The sequence below is a fragment of the Prionailurus viverrinus genome, chromosome B1 (genome assembly GCF_022837055.1).
Source record: "Prionailurus viverrinus isolate Anna chromosome B1, UM_Priviv_1.0, whole genome shotgun sequence".
NCBI classification, from domain to species: domain Eukaryota; kingdom Metazoa; phylum Chordata; class Mammalia; order Carnivora; family Felidae; genus Prionailurus; species Prionailurus viverrinus.
The window spans coordinates 124193458-124218707 of record NC_062564.1 but is presented as its reverse complement, the minus strand read 5'-3'; the positions used below and the strand labels follow the sequence as shown (position 1 = coordinate 124218707).

At 33.8% G+C, this 25250-nt stretch overlaps 1 protein-coding gene across 1 annotated transcript in view; it reads right to left on the bottom strand.

Moving 5' to 3' along the window:
• The window catches only part of STPG2 (sperm tail PG-rich repeat containing 2), a 549400-nt gene that overhangs the window by 295726 nt on the left and 228424 nt on the right, over positions 1–25250 (bottom strand). Inside the window, exon 12 of the mRNA XM_047857630.1 lies at positions 22082–22241. Within this exon, the coding sequence (XP_047713586.1) occupies positions 22082–22241 (160 nt within the window). The remainder of the gene's footprint in view (positions 1–22081; positions 22242–25250) is intronic.

Sequence of the window (25250 nt, the reverse complement as noted above, 5' to 3'; positions counted from 1 at the left end):
CTCACTTGTCTGTTGGGGGTACATTCCAATACCTCCAACAGATGCCTGAAAGTACAGATAATACTGAACCTTATATATACCATGTTTTTCCCTATACATAACAGACATACATACGATAAAGTTTAATTTATAAATTAGGCACAGTAAGAGATTAATAATAACTAATAGTAAAATTAAAAATATATACTTAATAAAAGTTACATAAATGTGATCTCTCTCTCTCTCTCTCTCTCTCTCTCTCTCTCTCAAAATACATTAAAGAGAAAGGAAAACCATAAAACAGACTCTTAAGTATAGTGAACAAACTGGACCGGAGGTGGGCAGGGGGATGGGTTAAATACATGATGGGGAATAAGAAGTGCACTTGCGATGAGTACTGGGTGTTGTATGGAAGTGTTGAATCACTAATTGTACATTTGAAACTAATACTACACTGTATGTTAACTAACTGGAATTTAAATAAAAACTCATATGTATATATAGTATATTATTACACACATTATTGTACTGTATTCACTTTTCTTATTCTTGTGATGATATAAGATGATAAAATGCCTATGTGGTGAGATCTAAAGTGAGGTGAGTGATGAGCATTGATGTAACATTAGTTTAACACTGACCTTGTAACTATACATCGAAAGGAGGACCATCTGCTTCCCAACCACAGCTGACAGCCAGTAATGGAAATCTTGGAAAGGGAAACTGCAGATGGGAGGCAGCCACTTCTGTACTCTCATAGTGAGAAAGGATAGGGTATCAAACGATAGGGTTACTAAAAGCTGGGACTATCCTAAACAACAGTAACAACGGATTTAGTGACTTTCAGGTTTAACATGTAGACTCTAGAAATGAAAGGTATATATATAGATCTTCCTTGACTTACAAGGGTTTCTATCTTGATCAACCCATCTAAGTTGAAAATATTAAGTTGCAAATGCATTTAATACATGTAGCCTATGAACATCATACCTTAGCCTAGCCTACCGTAAATGCACTCAGGACATTTTCATTAGCCTACAGTTGGGTAAAATCATCTAACACAAAGCTTATTTTATAAAAGTATTGATTATCTGATGTAATTTATTGAATACTGTACTGAAAGTGAAAAACAGAATGGCTGCAAGGGAACAAAGTGGTTGTAAGAATATCAGTTGTTTACCCTTGTGATGGCGTAAGTTGACTGGGAGCTATAGCTGCTGCCACCACCCAGCATCACGAGAGAGTTTCCTAAGGCATATCGCTAGCCTGGGGAAAGATCAAAATTCAAAATTCAAAGTACATTTTCTATCAAATGTGTAACACTTTCACACCACTGTAAAGTCAAAAAATCGTTAAGTCAAACCATCACAAATCAGGGACCATGAAAAATTTCTGAGAGACTGAAAGTAGGTAACATTGAAGAAAACTTCAGTCCAGGGCATGCACTGAAGGAGAAAGAAGCATGCAGGACAGAACTTAGAGAGAAAGGCCAGGGTCACTTGAGGTACTTGAGCAAGAACAATTAGGCACTATCACGTACCTCTTCCAAGAAGCCACATAAGTCTCTGTCCTGTATTTAGCCAGAGGCAGATGTGGAAAGGTGCCTAGAACAGAGAGATTAAGTGGAACAGCCAGGACAGGGACATAAGGGGAGTGTCTCAGATGGCCAGTGAAACACAGTACCTGAAGAAATGTTAAAGTACTCCCATTGATTGTTACAGATTAGCTATCTTTTCTTCTTACTGGAAACAGTTTAGAGAGCAAACCCTAACAGCAACTTCCCCTGCCCCAAGTGGGCTACACCAACACATGCATTCTAGACTCTAACAATTATGTGACCATATGCTCTGGTTTTCCCAGGACTTTGGTCTATGCCTATAGTTCTTGTGTCTCATTCAATTCAGCATTTATTTTGAAAACAGCAGCCAAATTTGAGCATAATATCATGTAAACTATCTAGCAAGTAATCTCAACTTTGAAGATGAGCACAAAACCAAGTACTGACAAACATTTAAGGAAAGACAACTCAATTAAAGGGATATTTTTAAAAAACCTCATAACCTCAGGGCACCTGGGTGGCTCAGTCGGTTAAACATCCGATTTCAGCTCAGGTCATGATCTCACGGCTTGTGAGATGGAGCCCTGCGTCAGGCTCTGTGCTGACAGCTCAGAGCCTGGAGCCTCTTCAGATTCTGTGTCTTTCTCTCTCTCTCTGAACCCCACCCCTCTGGCTCACACTCTGTCTCTCTCTGTCTCTCAAAAATAAATAAACATTAAAAAAAAACTCATAACCAAAGAAACAAAGTGAAAGGTCATTCAGAATCATAATTTTATATCAGAATATTTAATGCCTTAAGACAGGTAAATGAACACATGTAAAATGCTAGAAAATTCAAGATATAATAAAGTAAATAAAATACTAAAGAAGGTTGGTGAGACAATATGAGAAGAAATAATTACTTGTAGTTTCTGAGAATGAGAAGAAATCATATGAGCTCAGACTGAGAGGGTTCAGCTAGATCCAAGCAGAATAAATAAAACAAACAAACAAATAAAACTCTTATATCTATCCAAGTTAATGACAATTAAAGACCAAAAAAAAAAGAAAAAAAAACTCAACTCCCATATGATTGGAACAAAAGGAAGAAAATTACATTGACAAAAGAATGTTCAGTACCAGTATGAGACACAAGAAGACCACTAAATAATATGAGACACAAAGAGATCTCATAAACAGGTAGAGATGACAGATTCCCAATAAAGAGATAACAATTTGAGGACTGAACTGTCAGCAGTGACAATGGAAGTTTGAATTCGGTGGAATGACACTTTCAAGTGCTAAGGAAATTAGATATCAAGCAGAATGATACAGCCAGTAGGGCAATATTAAAAAAATAAGGATGACATTAAGACATTTTTATATTTTTAAAGTTAATTTGTTCAAAATTAAACTCCTGATGGTCTTTCCAAAATCATCACCTCTTAGATTTGTCTCCATCTCAGTTAATGGAAAATCTCCCGATAGTTGCTTAGACCTAAACCTCTAAGTCACCTTTGGCTTCTCTTTGTCTCACAGCCTATATCAGAACCAGTGGCATATTCTATCATGTTTGCCTTCAAAAAATATCTAGACTGTGACACTTAGCACCACCATGACAGCCAGTACTCTGCTCCAAGCCACTATCATCTCTCATTGATACAGCAATAGCCTATTAACTGCTTCCTCTCTTGCTCCCCTCCAGTCTATAATATACAGAGTAGACTTGTTAAAACAAATCACATCAACAGTCCATTCAAAACCCTCTAATAGCCTTCCATCTCACCATGAAGCATGACCTACCAAACCATGTATCATCTGGATATACATGACATCTCTGGGTACATCTACTAATCTCCAAATAATTCTTTCTGCTATAGCCTTACTGGCTTCCTTGCTGTATCTTGAACTTGCTAGTCCCTCCTGTAAAATATATTCCATTTATCTTCAATGCATTTTCATTAGACACTTTCATATTCCATCAGTTCTTTCTGGTCTTGATTCAAAAGTCACCTTCCCAGTAAGGATTCCTTTACCTGATCTAAAATTTTATGTCATATATTTTTGCTTTATTTTTTCTGCGTCAGAATATAAGATAAAACACAACTATATATTTTATATTTTATCATGCTTATTGCCTGTCTTCCTCCCTAGAATTTTAGTGTCATGAGAGCAGGGATTTTTGTATGTATATACTTTATGCCAACTACACAATATGTACTGAACTGAATGAACAAATGAATGAATGGAAGCACTTATCACTAAAGTCTATAACTAAAGGAATTTCTAAAAGATATACTCCAAGAAGAAGAAAAATGACCGTATAAGGAATGTCTGAAATTAAAAGGAGATGAAAAAAAAATTATAAATATGGGTGAATCTGAATAGCACTTTATTGCAGAAAACAATTCGTCACGTTAAAGAAAACAAAGATCTTGATGACACGTAAACTTTATTAAGTGTGCATGTAGCAATACCAAGGACATTTACTAAAAAAGAGAAATTAAGGGTATATGGTTCCAAATTAGTAGGAAAAACAAATGAAACAGGGTGGTGGTAGAGGATGGTGGAGGCCCTAAATCATTTCAAAGAAAAAAAAAGACAAGAAATACAGAAAGTAGAGAACAGAAAAATAGAGATTTTGTCACCTGGTTATCAAAACAAAATCTACCTCTTTCCTGAATAGGAAAGGGTTCTCACTAAAAAAATAGTTGGAAGTAAAAGGATGAAGAATAATATGCTAGACAAATTCTAACAAAAACAAAAGGCTGATATAGCTAAAAGTATGAGTAAAGATAAAGAGGGGCAATATAACATGATAAAACGTTCAGCTCAACAGAAGGCTATAATGTGTAGTCACCTAATAGTATTGATTCAAAAATTAGTAACTGAAAATTAAACAGACCATTAGGAGTAATTGTAAAATATATCATTATAATGGAGTTTTTTGACACACCACTCAGGGTAATTAATACATTAAGCAAGATATAGAAGATATATTGAGGTGCCTGGGTGGTTCAATCAGTTAAGCATCTGACTCTTGATTTTGCCTCAGGTCATGACCTCATGGTTCGTGAGTTCAAGACCCACATCAGGTTCCGTGTTGACACTGCAGAGCCTGCTTAGGATTCTCTCTCTCTCTCTCTCTCTCTCTCTCTGCCCCTCACCTGCTTCCTCACTCTGTCTCTTAAAAAATAAATAAATGAACAAATAAATAAATAAACTTAAAAAATTTTAAAGATATAGAAGATATGAAAAATTCAATTAATAAGCTTAATCTAGCTGACATCTATAGCATTATATCCAATGACTGGGAAATACACATTATTTTCAATTGTAAATGAAATATTTACTAAAATACTATGTATTAGGCTATAGAACAAGTCTTAAGAGATTTCAAAATACCGACAATATGTAAATAACATTTCTTGACTATAAAATTTATAATTTAGTTAACACACAATTACAAAAATGTTTTTAATAAGGCTATAAACATTTGAAAAATTTAAATGCAATTTTAAATAACATAGGTCAAAGGAGATACGATAACGTACATTAGTATAAATTTAGAACTGAATGGCACTTAAAACACTGTAAGCAAAAGGAAGTAGCAAAAAGTAAATAAATGTGGTTGCTTTAAGCCAGAGAGATTTTGAAATTGTCTGCTTACAAATAGACCAATAGCTAATTAAAAACTTCCCAAATCTTTCTTCCTGAAGCTAGAAAGGAGCAAAAAAATCTGGTAACAATGATTGATAAAAAAAATTTCAAGAAAGTAGTATTATAGGCTAACCTCATTCCTAAATATATGTACAACAATCCTTGAGATAATATTGTAGATCTAATTGTGAAAAACAAAGCAACAAAATGTCTATAAAATTATTTAAGAACTATGATAGGAAAATAATTCTTTTTTTTAAGGTTTATTTATTTATTTTGAAACAGAGAGAGAGAGAGAGCACAAGAGGCGGAGGTGCAGTGAGAAGAGAGACAGAATCCCAAGCAGGCTCTGTGCCATCAGCACAGAGCCCAATGCAGAGCTCCAACTCATGAACTGTGAGATGATGACCTGAGCCAAGACCAAGAGTCACTCAACCAACTTAGCCACTCAGGTGCCTCAAAAGGGAAATAATTTTTAATCAAGATACAAAAGCAATGACTTTAAGGAAAAGATGAATAAATTCAATATTAAAACTGAGAAGTTGTGTTCATCAATAGAAATCATTAAGAAACTGGAAAACAAATCACAGTATTTATAGTATGTATAACCAATAAATATAACCATAATATATTAAGAACTACTAATCAATAATAAAAATAATTAATAGAAAAGAGATATGAAAAGGGACTTAAAAAAATTATCCAAATGGCCAAAGAGCATATGAAAAATGATTAAATTTCACTAGTCATCAGGAAAATGCAGAATAAAGCCTCAGTGAAATACTCCTAAACCAGAATGGCTAAAAGAAAAAAGACTGACAACACTACAGTTGGTGCAATTGCGGAGCAAGTGCAAATCTCATGTATTACTGGTGGGAATATAAATCACTACATCCCCTTGGAAAAACTAAAACATCCACCTGAACATACATCAGACACTATGACCCAGAAACTCCATTCCCAGGCATATGAATCAAGAGAAATGCATATTTATATACACCAAAAATATATCAACAAGAATATTCACTATAACATTTTTCATGAAAGCCCTAAACTAGAAACAACCCAAATTTCCATCATAGCAAGATGGATATAGAAAATCTGATACATTGTCATAATGAGAATGAACTAATGACTGCCACCTGAAACAATATGGTTTACAGCCCATTCAAAGTTGAGAATGAATTCATATACAAAATAGTGTACACCTTATTACTCAATTTACACATAAGTTGAAAACAGTGAAAATAAACCACTGGTGACAGAAGCCAGAATAATGGTTAGTGACTAGGAGAGAATTGGGGGAGGGGTTAAGGATATTTTGTTTCTTCATTTGACAATGCTTACATGGGCAGTTAAATTAATAAAAATGCACTGAGATATAAACTAATAACTTGTGTACTTTTCTATAATATTTTAATGTAATGATTTTTATTGGGAGGTAAAAGTCACAGGCTTCATTGTCTCCTGAAAATATAAATTTTATATTTCTGTTATTGCTTTGTAATATATTTACAATAAAAATTACATATGATACCCAAAATGCTAAGAGATAGATACACTGAACCTATGTTGGCATAATTTAGCTTTATATATAAAAGTAGACTTTTAAAAAATATATTTTAACACTGTAACATTTCTAAGAATTCCACATTTCATTACATTTCCTCAAAATGCAAATCATTCTGTAGTGAAAGAAAAAGTCTGCACATATAATCTCAAGCTCAGAAATGAAAACTTTTAACAACATGGAATGATGTTTTAAGAGAATTGTAATGTATTCAGGTAACCAATGCTGACTCTTCAAAGTAAGGTACAAAAAAATCAATTTTTATCACTTGAAAATCTATTGCAATTAGAGAGCAATGCCAAGTCACTGACACACTAATGGGTTTCGAAATATTTCAAAAAGAAAAGGAAATTGCTAAGTGTTTTAATTGAAATGCAGTTCTAGTAAGTATAACAAATTGGATAATATAATTTTTCTGTAAAGCTACCGTATAAAACTATCATAACAGTGTTGAGTTTTAATAAATTTATAGCATTGTCTAGATACATTTTACATAAAGTTATCCTACATTGAACTATTTAAAAACTTTTATTATATCTTCTACTACAGAAAGAGTTGTTTTTCTGTGTTCCAAGTGTCTGAATTCTAATTTAATTTTAGAACAGTTGTGTAGCATTTCCAAAGAGGATTGGCTCTACACATGGCTTGCTAGAAAAGAATATTCTGATTGAAATATATTTTTATGAATTTAGCTGCAACTGTAACCTACATGGAAATGATTAAACTTAGAGTTAGACACTAGATTTTCTAATTCCTGGGGTGTAAAATTAACAGTTGCAAAACCATACTTTCTGACCACAAAAAAAAACCTGTAATAATTACACATAAAAAGTAGAACTACTTCAGGGTGTATGGGTGACTCAGTCAGTTAAGCACCAACTCTTAGTTTTAGGCTCAGGTCATGCTCTCACGGTTTCCTGAGTTCATGCCCTGCATCGGGCTCTGTGCTGTCAGCACAGAGCCTGCTTGGAATTCTCCCTCTCCCTCTCTCTCTGTCCCTCCCCCACTTATGCTCTCTCTGTCTCTCTCAAAAATAAACAAATAACCATAAAAATTTACAAGTAGAACCACTTCAAGAATATCACAATCTTCCCTTTTCCTATCTCCCTCTATTTCTTTAATCCTGCCTTCTTGTCATTTAGTTAATAACATTTTATCCTTTGAGTCTCCTGATTTCTATGATTATATTCCCTGGGCTTAAAAGAAACATCTCCTCTCCAACAAACACACACATTTCTACACTTTATTATCATTCAACCAGGTCAAGAAAATCTATCTTCCTCCTTCCCACCCATCTTTCCTTCTTTTCTTCCTATACCTCTCCCCCTACTGTAATGCTAATATCACAGCTATGGTCAATAAAACGTTTTAATGCTGGAGCAGTATTTCAAGGACTAGCACAACTTACTCCTGGTGCATTTAGATTTCTTTCAACCACCAATTTAGAAACTATGGTGAATATGTAACCAGATAGGAATCTAGAGTAGTAAGTTTGGCCAGTGACACAGCTGGCTGCTATTCAGAATTAAAATTACAACAGAATAAAGCTCATATCAACCCTCCCACCCCCACAAAATTTCTTTTTGCTTTCTCCCTTAAGATTCATTTCCCCATACTATACACTGGGGAAGGCAGTATGAAGACTGTCTCATTCTTTTTTCACATTGTCCACAGCATGGTAGGCCCTTCATTCCTCCCAGGCTTGTAGAGTCTGGGGTGAAGGGGTAATGGGGAGTTATTGCTTAATGAGCATAGAGTTTCAATTAAACAAGATGAAAAGAGTTCTGAGGATAGATGGTGGTAACGGTGGCAGAACATTATGATGTATTTAATATGACTGAACTGCACCCTTAAAATGGTTACGATGATCAATTTTATGTTATGTGTATTTTACTACACACAAAAAAGAACTTAGACACCAGTACACTAATAACATTCCAATCCATTAAAAAGAATACATTAAATCTCCACTTGGCATCAGTGTCATCCTATCCTTTGCAGCCTTTAACTGTAGAGATTATGCTTTTCATTCTCAAGGATTAGGTCTTTGAGGGCATTCACTCCTAATAAAAACTAGTTCCATCAATAATAAATTCTAAAAACTAATAATAATAAAAATCTGACCTGAGGTGAAGATTTCATGAACCAAGTTTTTCTTTTGTTTTGTTTTGAGGTGTTTTTTATTTTGTTTGTTTGTTTTGTTAGGGGTGTGTGTTTGGGTTTTTGTTTGTTTGTTCATTTGTTTTACTGTTTATTTTTTAAAGACAGAGACAGAGACAGAGTGTGAGTGTGGGAGGGGCAGAGAGGGAGACAACAGAATCCAAAGCAGGCTCCAGGCTCTGAGCTGTCAGCAGAGAGCCCGATGCAGGGCTTGAACCCACAGACCACGAGATCATGATCTGAACTGAAGTCCAACGCTTAACCAACTGAGCCACCCAGGCACCCCAAATACAAAAAGCAGATTATACACAGAAGAAAGAATTAATGAACTGGAAGAGAAGGCTAAATAAAATACCTACATGATGCATGGGGAAACAAAAGAATGGGACAGGAAGAAGAGGTTGTAAAAGAAAACAAAAGAAGCTATGTTTAATTGGAGTTGAAAAAGAAGGACGAGGGGGAGGAGGAATATGAAGGAGAAAAGAAAGAAGAGTGAAAAGATGCAATCTTTGAAGATGTAATGACAGAATTTTCCATAAACGGGAAGAAAAAAAAGACATCAAGGCAAACTCAAGAAGCAGTATATAAATCTATTAGGATAAATATACAGAAAAGCACATCTAGATACAACTTAAGTATTCATGGATGGATGAATAAACACAGAAGGTAAAGGTGCAATAGAATGTTATTCAGCTAGGGCCGCCTGGGTGGCTCAGTCGGTTAAGTGGCCGACTTTGGCTCAGGTCATGATCTCATGGTCTGTGAGTCTGAGCCCCGCGTCGGGCTCTGTGCTGACAGCTTGGAGCCTGTTTTGGATTCTGTGTCTCCCTCTCTCTGACCCTCCCCCGTTCATGCTCTGTGTCTCTCTGTCTCAAAAATAAATAAACGTTAAAAAAATTTTAAAAAAAAGAATGTTATTCATCTACAAAAAAGAGAAATTCCTACCATTTGTGACAACATTGAAGACATTATGTTAAGTGAAACAAGTCAGACAAAGACAAGTACTATATGATATCATTTACATGTGGAATCAAAAAAAAAAAAAGAAAGAAAAAGAAAAGAATTATTAATGCTTTTGTTTAGGAAAAACGTTCCTAAAATTTGGAATAATGAGTAGAGATGGTGTCATTTGCCCTTAATTATTCTCTGTAAATCTAAATCTCTTTCATAAATAGAAAAATTATCTCATTCTAGTGGTATTACAAATTACATTATATTTTATACTGGCTGCCTCCTCATTGTCTAGAGAATTATTAGACTAACAAGGTGAGAATGGGTAGAGGGCTTAAACTTTCCCAAGCCCAGCTTCCCACTCTTGGCAGAAATCTATCCCAAAGCATTATGAGCAGTTAAATCATCCAGCTTATGCTTACATAACTCCATTAACAAGAAGCCTCCTGTTTTTTTTTATGATTCATTTTTTTTAATTTTTTAAAATGAGTGATAAAGTTTTATGAAAATAAATTTTACAAAATAAGGACAGTAAAAAAGACCTTGTTTTACATTTTTTCAAAGACCTGTAATATCTGGCTTAACAAAATATAACTGGATTTTCACATTTATTTTTGTATTCACACTTACAATACTGTAAATCAAGTAGCCTCTGGTAAACAACACTGTCAATTGCAAGTAAATGAGAGTGAAAAAACAAATAACATCATACGAAAATAATTTTGCCCTACCAGACTCCTGTAAGAATTTTAGGACCTCCAGAGATTCCTGGACCAAACTTTGAGAACCAGTGTTCAAACAGCTATTCTGTTTTCTCTTTTTTCCTCCTGGGTATACCAACATCCATGTCCCTTAAGTTTTCATCAAAATGTTTAAGTCCTTCATATCTTTCCTATCCCTGTCCTCATCCCTTAGTACCCAACAAACATTATCAGACCTTCCCTAATCCCCATCTACACCCCCTCCAGAAAATGAGCCCATTTTGCATTTATAATAACCTTCTCTATGACTTATTCTTCAAAGAACCTTTCGTAACTATAATCATGGAGTGTTTTATCTTACCTCAAAGTTGCATACTGATGTATGGATGTAACACAGAAGGCTCACTTTTAAAATTATTATTGAAAATTCATTAAATAGCTATTAATTGCAAAGACTTGGCACATAGACACTCAGAAGCCAAATATCAACTTCTTTTATTTCTCTAGGGCTTTGAGTTTTGATCTTCCTGTCTCTGGAACCATGTAGGCCAAACTTCTATTTACTGGAAGAGAAACTTAAGGGGATTTGAATTAAATAGTTTTTTCTGTTTCCCTGAAGCATATGGTTAAATTTGGTATATTAAATTAAATGCATGTGCAAAACACCTGTTGTTCAAGGTTCTTGTGTAATAGATTCATATCTGACTCTCACAGTAAATTATAACTTTATGATGAGACAGCATATCTGCCATGGTCACCAATATTTTTATGAGCCTAACACTGCCCTACAAAAGTACAGAGCTCAGGAGATATGTGCTGAAGGAATGAATGTATTACATCATTCCCTTTCATAGGTGTTAGTTTCTAGTTTAACTGATACTTTCTGACTCATTTCAATAAAAGTTATTTCCCTTAATTCATTTAGCCCTGACCAGGTGAAAATATAGTACTTACACCTCATATATTTGAAGAAGTTTCCTAACTCTTGAAGCAAGTTCCTCCATTAAGAGGCAATTAAGTTGTTCTTATATTCCCAAAATTTTCATACATTTTAGACAAAACTTAATTTGGGTGTTTTGTTTGTTGTTTGTTTGTTTGTTTGTTTTTTGGTGTGTGCGCTTTTTTAAGTAGAGTCTATGCATGACTTGGGGCTTGAAGTCATGACCTTGAGATCAAGAGTTGCATGATCTACCAACTGAGTCAGCCAGGTGCCCTGCTAAGACTTAATTTGATTAGCTTCATTCACATTTGAAGGTCAGTATCAAAGCAAAGAGTACTCTTTATGAATTATAGGATTATATAATGAACCTAGGATTATATAGTTTACCCTTGAACAACACAGGTTTGAACTGTGTGGGTTCACTTGTACATGGATTTTTTACAGTATAAAACTATAAATGTTATTTTCTCTTTATGACTTAATAACATTTTCTTTTCTCTAGCTTACTTTATGGTAAGAATGCAGTATATAATACATATAATATTAAAAATATGTGTTAATCAACAGTCTGTTACCAGTACAGCTTTCAGTCAACAGTAGGCTATTAGTAGCTAAGTTTGGGGGGAGTAAAATTTATGCATGGATTTTCAACTATACAGAGGGTCAGCATCCCTAATGTTTGCATTGTTCAGGGGTCAATTCTATAAATGCATACATTTGTAAAACAGTTTTCTCTTTGAAAAATTACCATAAAATTTAATAAGCAAATATTATTTTTAACATTATTTTCATAGGTAAAATGTCAAAAAATTTTAAAAGATATAGCACTTTGAACTACTACAAATTTATATGTAATTATAAATTCACATGATATGTCATAATCATTTGACAAATCAATGAGGATTTGCCACTGTGTACCTTCCTGGCTTACTAATATACTATAAACTGTTTGTAACCTTACTCTTTCTATGTTTAAGAAACTTATATTAACAGCTGTTCCTCTACCAAGGAGATATCTGCACACCCATGTTTATTGCAACATTATTAACAAGAGCCAAGATATGGAAGCCTAAGTGCCCAACAACAGATGAATGAATAAAGAAGATGTGGTATGTAGAGACATGGGATATTTTTCAGTCATGAGAAAGAAGGAAATCCTGCCATTTGCAACAACATGGATGGACCTTAAAGACATTATACTGGGGCACTTAGGTGGCTCAGTAAGTTAAGCATTCGACTCTTGACTTCTGCTCAGGTCTTGATCTTATGGTTCATGAACTCAAGCCCTGCATAGAGCTCTGTACTGACAGTGCAGAGTCTGCTTAGGATTCTCTCTGTCTCTCTGTCTCTCTGCCTCTCTCTCTCTTAAAATAAACTTTTTTTAAAAAGGCATTATACTAAGTGAGATAAGTCAGAAAAAGAAAGATAAATACTGCATGATATCAATTACATGTAAAATATAAAGAAAGCTGAACTTATAAAAAAAAAGAGAGAGAGAGTAAAATTGTGGTTGCCAGGGGCTGAAGACTGGGGGATAGGAGAGATGTTGTTTATGGGTACAAACTTATAATTAGTAGGTAAGTAAGTCCTGGAGACATAACACAGCATAATGATTATAGGCAACAATATTGTATTATAAACATGAAACTTGCTTAGTGACTAGATCTTAATAATTCTCATCACAAAAAAGAAATGATTATGTGACCTGATAAAGCTGGTAGTTAATGCTACAATGGCAATCATATAGCAATATATAAAAGTATCAAATCAACCTTATGTTGTATACCTTAAACTTATATAATGTTATATGTCAAATATATCTCAGGGAAAAAAATTTTTAACAGACCTGCTCATCCATTTGCAGTAAATTTATATGTGATTTTGGAAACAACTGTTATATAGGGGACACTAAAATTGACTTTTATTATAATCATCTGTGGACATTTTTCTCCCTTGCTAGATACCAGGAATTTGAAGACAAGGATTGAATAATTTTCCTTTATTCATAGCACAGTGCCTGAAACATAGTATGTGCTCAAAAAACATTTTTTTAATAAATAATGAATGAACAAAACAATTTAACTATCTGGGTCTTATTTCTGCTTATATTATTTTCTATCTGTATTAATATGACCAAATTTTCTCCTTTTTTTAATTGCCTGCCTTTTAGTTTTCTCCTTTATAAATAAGGATGGTGATCATAACTCATAAGGTAGTTGTGATAATCCAGTAATGAATGTGAAATGCCTGGGAAACTTAAAACTTTCATTCAAATATAATACATGTCTATTTTAATCATTAATTTATCTAACTGAGCCACCTTCCTCTTTGTGGCTTTTATCTACCCAACTCTAATGTTCTCTCCCACCTTCTTAGATGATTTCAGAACATGAATCATCTTATTACATTACCCTATTAAATATTTCTAAAATAGTTTAATATTACTATTAATAGCCTTTACAATCCTGGACTTTCTAACCTTAATCTTGATCCAACTTTAATTGTAGGCATGAACACACCTTCAACTTAACAATGACATAGAATACCAACTTCTTATTCTTAAACCACATCACCTTTGAGACCTATAATGAAGCCTTGTCTTGCCCATCCATCAATTATTCCATATTTTTACTTAGAACTAACTTTATCTGCCTTCATTTGTCCCCTTTCTTTGCTTATAATTTGTTATCTAGTGCTGCATTAAAAACTACCCCCTCAAAACTAGTGGCTTAAACAACAATCATTTGTTTCGATCAAAATTCATGCATTTAAGCATGACTCAGAAGAGAAGATTCATCTCAGCAGTACAGGGTATGGTGTCAGCTGGGGCAGCTTGACTGGTGGGTGGAGGTTCTTGTACTTTCATTCATTTACAAAGCTGGCTAGTCCGTGCTAGAGGTTGTCCCTGAGCTAGAACTGGGGGCCTCATTTTCTCTTCACAGACCTCTTTATAGGCGCTTGGTTAAGGCACTGCAGGATGGCTAGTTTCAAGAGTAGGCATTCTGAGAGGACCATCCAGAAGTGCACGAAATTATTATGATTTAGCCTTGGCAGTCACATAGCAATTCTCTTGCCATATTCTATAGAAGAAATACCAAAAGTCCACCATGGAATTGGAAATAAACTCCAATACTCAATGAGAGCAGTGTCAACACTGCACTGTGTGAGGAACATGTAGGATAGAAGATATTGTGGCAAAAATGTGGAAAGCACAATCTTCCATAGTCCATTCTCTGGCTACATTTTGTATCTCCTATATGTAAAATACAGGCCACCCTGTGAAGGACTCCCAAATTTCAACCTGTTGTGGCATTAACTTGAATCTCAGGATTTTGTCATCTAATTCTGATTCAGATGCGGATGAGACTCCTCTGTTTTAGTACTTCCGTACAACTCTTTGAATACCGTTCCTCTCCATCTAAAGGCCTTGAACTAAAGAGACAATTTATCTGGCTCACAGATAACCTATAGCCTAATGGTAGAACAGACATAAGATAAAGGCTATCAATACAGCTACTCAAAGGTAGAAAAACAGGAGGGACACAGCAGTCATAGGCTCAAGGCATTTCAAATCCAGTGGAGTTCATATTGCCAGTTCCTAAATTAGGGTTCCAATCCTAATTCCTAGGAGTTGTTCAGTATGTTTCATTACTGCATTCTGTGGGCTTCTGGTTCTGTCTTCTAAGTTATCTTTCTTTTTATACAAGAAGTAGCCCATGTTTGGAACGAGGTGGTTTTTAGCCAACTTCCTATCTGTAGAAATTTGAGAGTCCAAAGTCTTCTTTTTATTCTATATACTATGTCTATCCTTCTTAGTTCCAAGCCAATGTAATTTTTTAAAGTGTGGCCTCTTTGTTTTATTGATTTATAATTCACTCCATTATATAATTCTATACCCACAAAATGTATCAGATCTCTTCTATATATTACCTGTCTATATAAAATACACATGTGTCAAATATTTCTTACATTTTTACATCATTTTCTACTTTAAGGCTATAACTCTATGTCAGACTTTGATTATATTATCCTTTATATTCTAAAATACTGTATACAAGTTCCTTCCAACCCCCACTCCCACATACTTATTCTCTACTTCTCAAATGAAGCTTTTCCCAAAGTCTCCAAAAAAAAGTGAATAACTCTGAAAACTCAGTATACCAGGCATAGGATAATTTTGCCTATAATATATGCTTATTAATAAATATGATCATGTTCAAATTGTATATAAATAGCTTACTTGAAATATATATAAACTGCCCAATGAAATAAAGTTAACTTGAGGTTGAAATGAATAAAATTAGCTCATTTTCAATAATATTTCCACCATTTTTAACAAAGATATAGAATCAACAAATCCTCAATACTGATCTGATCTATTTTTGCCCACACTTAGAATTACCTTGCATTTTAACATCCCAGAAGCATTCTGGAAGCTATAGAAAAACAACAGCAAAAATTACATATTTATTGCAGTAGGTTAAGTATTCACCAAGAGGGATAAACTGCATTTTGATAAACCCTATAGCATTTCTAAAGCTGTAATATTACAAACCACTGAGAAAATAGAATAAATAATTAGTTTTCACACTACACTGACTTTTATATCAAAGGTATTACTTATGTTTATTGAAAAAGTGAACAAAACTACCAACATGGTATATGTTCAATTAACTTCTAAGATAAATTATAGTTTTTTTCTGAAATAATTTCCTATGGGAGTGTGATGCAGAAATCACAATGTTATTTTCATGAGAAATGATCTATACTTTCTACATAAAATAAGTCTCAGCACCTGTTACTATCAGCCTTCAAATGTGTTCTATGCTGCATATGTTGCAGAATCTTTCATTTATTTAACTATTTGATTTTAATAAACATTGTGCTTTAAACTTCAATTGTTTTTCACCTAAAATCTTAAAATAAGTTTTACTTACTATAAAGCAATGTATGTGCTTTATTAGAGGAAACAACTGAAAAGCAAAACAAAATCTTCTGTGAATCTAAGGTAGTTACTTATATATTGTTTTCTCAGTAAGTAAGGCCTTCCCTGACAACATTATTTGAAACTGTGCTTAACCCACTCTGAACTCCTACTCGTCCTTCCCTCTCTTGTTTTTCTTCAAAGCATTTATAATGATTTGGTATTCATTCTTTTTTCTTTCTTCTTTTGTTTTTTTCCTTGCTTTCTTTCATCTATCAATTTATTGATCTATTTATTCTCTTAAATGTCTAATCCATTAAATGTCTCTTACATCTCATATTACACTCTATGAAACAATGTTTCTATTTTGTTCACTGCTGTATCATAAGGCCCTGGAACAGTGGTTAATACACAAGAGTCCCTCAGTGTATATTTGTTAATGATTAATCAAATGAATCTTATCTTGTTACCAGGTTTAAATACATATACCATTTGAAAAATTTTCATAGGACTCTATCCAGTTGATGTATAAGAATTAACTAAACCCCATTTTTGTTTCTTTAGAACATTTTAAACTTTTCATTACTAGTGTTCTTTAATGAATCTCCTTGATGCTTAAATTTTGGGCATATCATTTATTATTTCCCTAGGGTAATCCCAGAAGTAGGATTTTGGGGTTAAATGGCATATATTTGAAACATTGTGCCAGCCTGCCTTTGAGAATCACTGCTATCAATTTACACTCCCATCATGTTGTGTAAGAGTCCCCAGTTTCTCACACTCAATATTTTCATTTATTTTCTTTTTTTTTTTAATGTTTGCTTATTTTTTAGAGAGAGAGAGAGAGAGAGAGAGAGCGAGCAGGGGAGGAACAGAGAGAGAGGGAGACACAAAATCCAAAGCAGGCTCAAGGCTCTGAACTGTCAGCACAGAGCCCAATGCAGGACTTGAACTCACGTACCCGGGGAATCATGACCTAAGCCAAAGTCAAGCGCTTAACCGACTGAGCCACCCAGATGCCCTCATTCATTTTCTTTTTAAACTTGCTGTTAGCGTACCTGGGTGGCTCAGTTGGTTAAGCATCCAACTTCAGCTCAGGTCATGATCTCACAGTCTGTGGTTTCAAGCCCCATGTCGGGCTCTGTGCTGACAGCTTGGAGCCTGCTTCAGATTCTGTGTCTCCCTCTCCCTCTCTGCCCCTACCCTGCTTGCACTCTGTCTCTCTTGCTTGCTCAAAAACAAATAAACATTTAAAAAAATTTTAATAAAAACAAAAAAAAAAATAAACTTGCTGAGTCTTTCCCTCTTCTAAAAATGTCCAAAACCAGGTCAATAAGAGTGATAAAGTAATGTTTAAGCCCTTTTTCACTTAACAAAAATTTTACTTTACCTGAGCTGGATAAATCACAAAACCATTCACATGTCTATGAATTAAACCTTGATGCAATAAGAGTAGGTTGCTTTATAATGTGATGCACTTCATTTAATAATTTCATTAAATTTCTGTAATGTGTTTTTATGGGTTACACAACATTTAATGGTCTTATACTGATTGCAAATATACTACTTCCCTCTTTAATTTAGACTAATGAAAATAAATTTTATCTCTCTTAAATATATGCAAAAACTTGATTTATGAATATAACAAAACCACTTCCATGCTGTTAATAAGAGTTCTAAAATAGGGGCGCCTGGGTGACTCAGTTGGTTAAGCATCCGACTTCGGCTCAGGTCATGATCTCACAGTTCGTGAGTTCGAGCCCCGCGTCGGGCTATGTGCCGACAGCTCAGAGCCTGGAGCCTGCTTCACATTCTGTGTCTCCCTCTCTCTCTGCCCCTTCCCTGCTCATGCTCTGTCTCTCTCTGTCTCAAAAATAAATAAACATTAAAAAAAAGAGTTCTAAAATAATTTGAAATAAATACATCACTATAAAATGCTGAGTGAATGAATGAATGTCCTGTAAGTTGGTAAATAACATAAGAATATCATTCATTTATCAACCAAACTCATAACTCATATCATGTATCAACCTCAGTTCTTAACAATTTAACTACAAATGTAAAATATTCAGTAATCAGTTTTAATTTGCCAATTATTCTATTTATAGGTAGAAAGTTAACAATATGCATATTCTTTAAGTTTTGTAAGGCAAACCACTCAATTCTTAGTAATGTCATGACTCAAGGAACAAATATGGATAAGATGCTCTATAAATTCAATTTTATAGTTTCATTTATGTGTATATGTATATACACACATAACAACACAAAATTATTTTATCTGGCTTATAAAGAATTTGACGTACAATAGGTCCTTCCTATTAATAATAAGGTAAAGAAAAAATACCAATGTTTAAATGAAAAATAATAGGATTAAAAAATACTTATTTTTTTAAAGTGTTTATTTACATTTCAGTTAGTTAATATATAGTGTAATATTAGTTTCAGGTGTACAATTTAGTAATTAGACACTTACATACACCTGGTGCTCATCACAACAAGTGCCCTCCTTAATCCCCATCACCTATTTAACCCATCCCCCGCCCTTCTGGTAACCATCAGTTTGTTCTCTATAGTTAAGAGACTGTTTTCTGGTTTATCTCTTTTTTCCCCTATGATTATTTGTTTTGTTTTTTAAATTTCACAGACGAGTGAAATCATATTGTATTTCTCCAACTGACTTATTTTGCTTAGCATAATACTCTCTAGCTCCATCTACGTCATTGAAAATGGCAAAATTTTATTCTTTTTGATGGCTGAGTAGTATTCCATTATACTTATGGAATATTCCATTATACACATACATACATATATCACATCTTATTTATCCATACATCAGTTTATGGACATTTTGGCTCTTTCCATAATATGGCTAATGCAGATAATGCTGCTATTAAACATGGGGGTTCATGTATCCCTTTGAATTCGTATTTTTGTATTCTTTGGGTAAATTACTGGATCATAAGGTAGTTCTATTTTGACTTTTTGGGAAATACCCATATTGTTTCCCAGAGTTGCTTCATCAGTTTGCCTTCTCACCAACAATATAAGAGGGCTTCCTTTCTCCACATCGTCACCAACACCTGTTGTTTCTTGAAAAAACATTCCACTCTTAACTAATTCTAAGATATGATATGAAATGATATTATCTATAGGATAAAAATTGACACAAAGCATATAACCAACAGAACTATTACCACTGTATCTTATTTTATAACAATGATTTTCCTTTTATAAATCACAAGACTTAACATATTTAGTTAGATGGTATTCCCAGGAAAAGTTAAACGGTATTAAGAATTATAAACAGATATGGGCTATTCTCATTTTAGACCAGAAAACCATATTACTATATATATATTAAAAAGAATCAAGAATTCTCTGTCATATTCATCAAAAAAAACCTAGCCTAACTGAAAAATCAATAAAAATGAGGAATCTATTTAGAGAGTTGATAATATGATGCCTGAATATCTTTTCCTTGATTAAATCAATGTAAGAGAATAGGACATATGGAAGTTAATTTTCAATTACCAAAACGAAGCACAGATATTAATTGAATTGGCCCCAGTCACCTATTGAATCTATGTTAGAAACATGTTTTGGATGGTACACCTTAAATACTAGATTAAATTTAAAACAATGAACAATTCTAATTACTACAATATTTGCACATTTTAGAGGAAATCAAATTTTATACATCATGATATCAGGTAATAGCTTCAGAAATCCATTTTTTCTAATGTGTTTATTATAGAGGCATGTGGGATTTCTGCTGTAATTTCTTTGAATTATAGGCTACTTTTAAGATGCAGGATGGCAATCTTGATGGATTATTAGTTTAACCAGTGTGATAAACTCGTTTCACTTAGCAAGCTGGCTACTCTACAGTTGTGTAGTGACTTTGACAGTCATTATGTCTTTGAATTCAAATAATAACTGTCTTTATAATGAAGATACTCCCCTCTCCCAAATTGTTTCAGAAGCTAGTGCTGGCTTGACAACAAGAAGAAATATATTTCATATTATAATAAGGCTTTATACTTCTAAGGAGCTTCAGAGCTTCTGGAGATGACTTTGAAATTGTCTTATTAATCTTTAATATTCTCATGAGAGCCAAGTAGACAGCAAGTATTATCTGAATTTTGTAAAATAAAACTAATAAAACAATTAGTGAATTTACTTGCCCTAGGCTAAATACTGAAACAATGAAAAATCACAGTGCCAATCCTGACACTTAATTGAAACTTATACATTCCATCTACAATAATTTTTATGGAGAGAACAGTAAAGGCTGAGAGAAAAAATAATCTTCAGAAAATATGAAGTTCAACATAATTTACTTCAAGAAACCCTGAAATAGATATTTTTAATTTTTTTTTTTAATGTTGATTTTTGAGAGAGAGACAGTGTGAGCAGGGGAGGGGCAGAGAAAGAAGGACACACAGAATCTGAAGCAGGCTCCAGGTTCTGGGCTGTCAGCACAGAGCCCAACATGGGGCTCAAACCCACAAACTGTGAGATCATGACCTGAGCTGAAGTCGGACACTCAACCAACTGAGCCACCGAGGTGCCCCTGGATATTTATTTATTATTTGATTGTGCTTGGTGATGGTGACCGTGATAGTACTAGAATTTCAAAGAACTAATTCCCCTGTTCCACTTCTGGGTGACCACATAATGAGTGTGGTCAGGGACACTAACAGTGTTTGAATTCTACTTCATAACAAAGCTGAAACCTGACAAAATCAACAATGGTACAGCAAACTCCAGAGGAAAAAAAAAGAAAATACACAAAGTTAAAATTTGACTTACAATGGACCTTTACGTTGGCAAAATACTTGATTCTTGAAAGAACGGTGAAAAACAAAGCAAGCCTCTATGGATTGTAGGCTCTCTAAGTATTCTCATTGGCTGACAGGTTGTAGTCTCCTAATTTGGTTCTTTATCAAAAACCCTTGAAAGAGTTTCTCCATTCTGTTTCATTTTTTTTCTCTTCATATTCTCATAAGTAGTCACTACAACAGTTTGGTTGTTTAGTGGTAATACATTTCTAAATTACTGCTGGAAATGATTGTTCCTATTTTCTATCTAGTTTTCCTGTGTGAAATAACACACTTAACTGATTTATCCTCATTACCAGGAAAAGTTATTGTATTCATTTTTAGTCTAAGAAAACTATTATTAGTAGCTGAACTAATCCTAATTTTTAAAATCAAAATTACTTTGGGAATTTTAACCTTCCCAAATAAATGTTTATCTTTTTATATGGATGTTTTCTTGATACTTGAGAAAAATTAAAATAATTCCATGACACTAACATGATGTGTGTCTTATACATAGTTAAATTCCTTTCTCCTCTAACAACTCTACCATACTAAGAATTTTGGGTTATTCCCTAGTAGAAAATGACTTTATTAGTTTTAAGTTCAAATGAGTAACATTGTCTTTGGTAAAATTAAGGGACATAAAACTCAAAAAAATCTTATGGCTGAAAAAAATCTAAAATCTTTCACTGAATAAAGCAGATTTTTTTTCATCTTATACATTTAAAAGAGGGGTATGGTAAATATAAAGGTATGTTTATAATATTCTATTTTAGTATGGAAACCTTAATTTTTTTTTTCCTCATAGCTTTAAAAACACAGTCTGTACTTACCTGGCCCATCAGTCATTTTCTCCAGGCACCGAGGAGCTGTGCTAAGAAAGGAGGTATGTTTCAGCTTAGCCGCAAAACTACGAGGTGGCATGTATTTATGTTGAACTTGGGACATCTCATATGATTTTTGAACATCATAGCTGCCAGGTGCTGGAATGTCCTAGAAAGATTTCAATGGATGAGCATAAACATATCTTATATGGAATATATCTAAGACTAGGTAGCATAGATGTTCACACTAAACAATGGCATAAGTAGAAAAATATGAAAATTTTCTTAATCACTTTTTAAAAAAAGAAATTTAAAAGAGTATCCCTAAATTTATGCTCTCCTAATAAAAGTGTAAATTGCTTGTCAAAATTTAAGGTTAAATAAATAGAATTAAGAAACTTAGATCCATATTCTTTAAAAAAAAATAGCCTTTATAATATAGATCAAACTTTCATTTTCAAATTTCACATTGAAAATCAAATTACATACAGGAATGAGAACAATATTTTTTTGTTTACATAAGCAGCAGAACTATCCCTGCTATATCTGTTCTACATGACCATACTTCACTTCTTCTATGAATGAGACTGCTTATTTCATTTTTAAGATTCCAATTAAGTTAAAAGCCTTCCCCCTTCATCATTTACGGCTGTTTATATGCTCTACAGTTATATTAACATTTTTAATCAACATAAACCACATGGAAATTAATAACTACAATAATAATTCTAAACTCAATTAAATATAAAATATCATTGCACAATTAATGCCTATAAACTATTAGCTAATTATTTTAATGAAAAAAATGTAACTCCTTTTCCTCAAATTATTTTAAAATAGAAAATGTTATATGTAACATATCTGTTCATCTCTATGATGTAGAAAGATGGAACTTTTCAAGTTTTAATGATTTTCTGGTACACAGGTGACTCTTGTGGCTAATGGTGTACACTCTAGCACTAGACTTCTTGGGTTTCAAATATCGGTGCCTTACTTCTTTAGAGACCCTAAGCAAGCCACTTAACCTCTGTGATTCTCAGTTTCCTCATTTGTAAGTGGGAAAGATAATAATATTTACATCATAAATCATAGGGTTGTTGTGAGGATTAAATGAATTAAAACAGGTAAAATACTTAGATTGGTACCTAATTCTATAAAAGCATTAGCTAATCTTAACTATTCTACAAAAGCCAATTGCAACACAAACAAGACAGAACTACCAGAGTTTGGGCTAATAGGGGAGTATTATAATGTTTCAAATAAGTCAAACAAATCTGGATATTGAAAAAAATCAGACTTTTAAAGTCTATGTTTTATAAAACATACTTTCTCTGGTTTCTCATACCCTTGTTATCACCTCCAAGCACATGCCAACGACATTATTTTCTACTTCCAAAGAATCACGAAATATGGTAAGGGTACTCAACATGACTAGGGGAGAGATGCTTACACGAAACCTCACATTTCTGGTTTAAGTCCTGTGTCAAACACCAAATGCCACATCGGAAAGTCAACTAAGAAAGGTCAACAGTTGTTTTCTTCTGGCCTATATCAACAGAATATTTAGTAAGAGTGGGCTGAAGAGAAGCAATAATAGCAGTAGCTCCAAAGATGACTTCTGGATCTTTTGGGGCTGCTTCAGTAGTATGTGGAAGGAAAGTGGGAGAGAGTGCCAAAGCACGAAGAAATCGTGAATACACACAACATACTCAAGGGTATTTAGGAAAGCTTTGCAAAGATCTTGACTGTCCCTACTATACACTTTATTTTTCTTATCTGACATTATTATGGTTACTGCTTCCTGAACACCGTGCCTGGTGTCACCACCTATTCCTTTTTCCAGTGCCCAGCCTCTATATGATTGATGGCTATGGCTCCTGCCACATAGGAATCTTTTTTTTTTTTTTTAATGTCTTGAAGCAACAATAAGAAACTGCATCCATGATCAGTTTTCTTCAGAAATACTGTGTTCCCACCCAGGAAAATTCATCACACTAGTTATCCTAAATTTCAATAGATTCACTGGGTCTTTTATTAAGTGAAAATATATTACCCTTGCTCATGATCACCTGTTCTTACAGCGTATTTACGCTTCTCTGAAAACATACTACCTTCTTTTATCCTTTATCAGTGCTTCTAAGTTCTTCTTACTCATCTTCAATTCTCATTTTGTCTGACCAAGAGACTGATTTTTCAAGTCCATTTCCTAGGCAAATGATTGGTAAGATAAATCTGAAACAATGTCTAATAGCAATAATTTAAACAATATGTATATATGGTACCCTAAACAGCATTTCAGGATAAAACAGTATGTGTAGCTAAGATCATCAAATCTTTCTGGGTGATCCTTTATACATCACAGAAAATAGGAAAGGCACACGGTGAGTGGATATGAAAAACATTTCTCATGGCTTTTTTTTTTTACCCCAGTTATTTGTATCCTGTTCCTGTATTTGGAAAATTCAAAATACTTCCCAGCAGAATCTGAGTCCTGGTCCAAAAACTAAAAATGCCTGATTCGCATATTCCTGGTCTAATTTTTTAGCTAGGACATGAATCTAGGTCCTAGGCTTAAATGACAAACTTTGAACTGGCAGCCAATTATTCAAAGAAACAGACAGCACTAAAAATTCCATTCTAGTGAGGGGCTGGCAATGCTAGAAGCTATGTCCAGCTCACAGAGGCAACAAAAGTACAGACTGAGGGAAAATGCCACAAAATTTCTGATGAAATAAAAGCTATGCCTCAGTGCAAATTAGAGGTAAATCTAAGGTATCCTGACTTTATCTAGAAAACTCAGGCCCTATCTAAAAATGACATAATCACAGAATTAAAATAATTGATGTAAAAATCTTAGAATGGTATCCGATACATAACAAGCACTAGAACTTCCTTCTATTGCCATCATCGTTGTCATTAGCATTATTATTCCTATTAGGTGTGACACTGCATGTAACCCTCAAAGATACCTTCCTTGCCTGGAGAGATGTCAACTGGATATTTAAAGGGAAAGCTGCTAGTATGTTAAGAACCAAACAAACAACAATAACAAAACTGAAAAGTAGTCAAGTTGTTGAGAATCACAAGAAGACAATGTCCCAGGCAGTTTTAAAAAAAACATCACTAGTTTCAACCAGCTTCAAGGGAAAGCAGGTTGCCGCACTTATGTTTTGGAAAA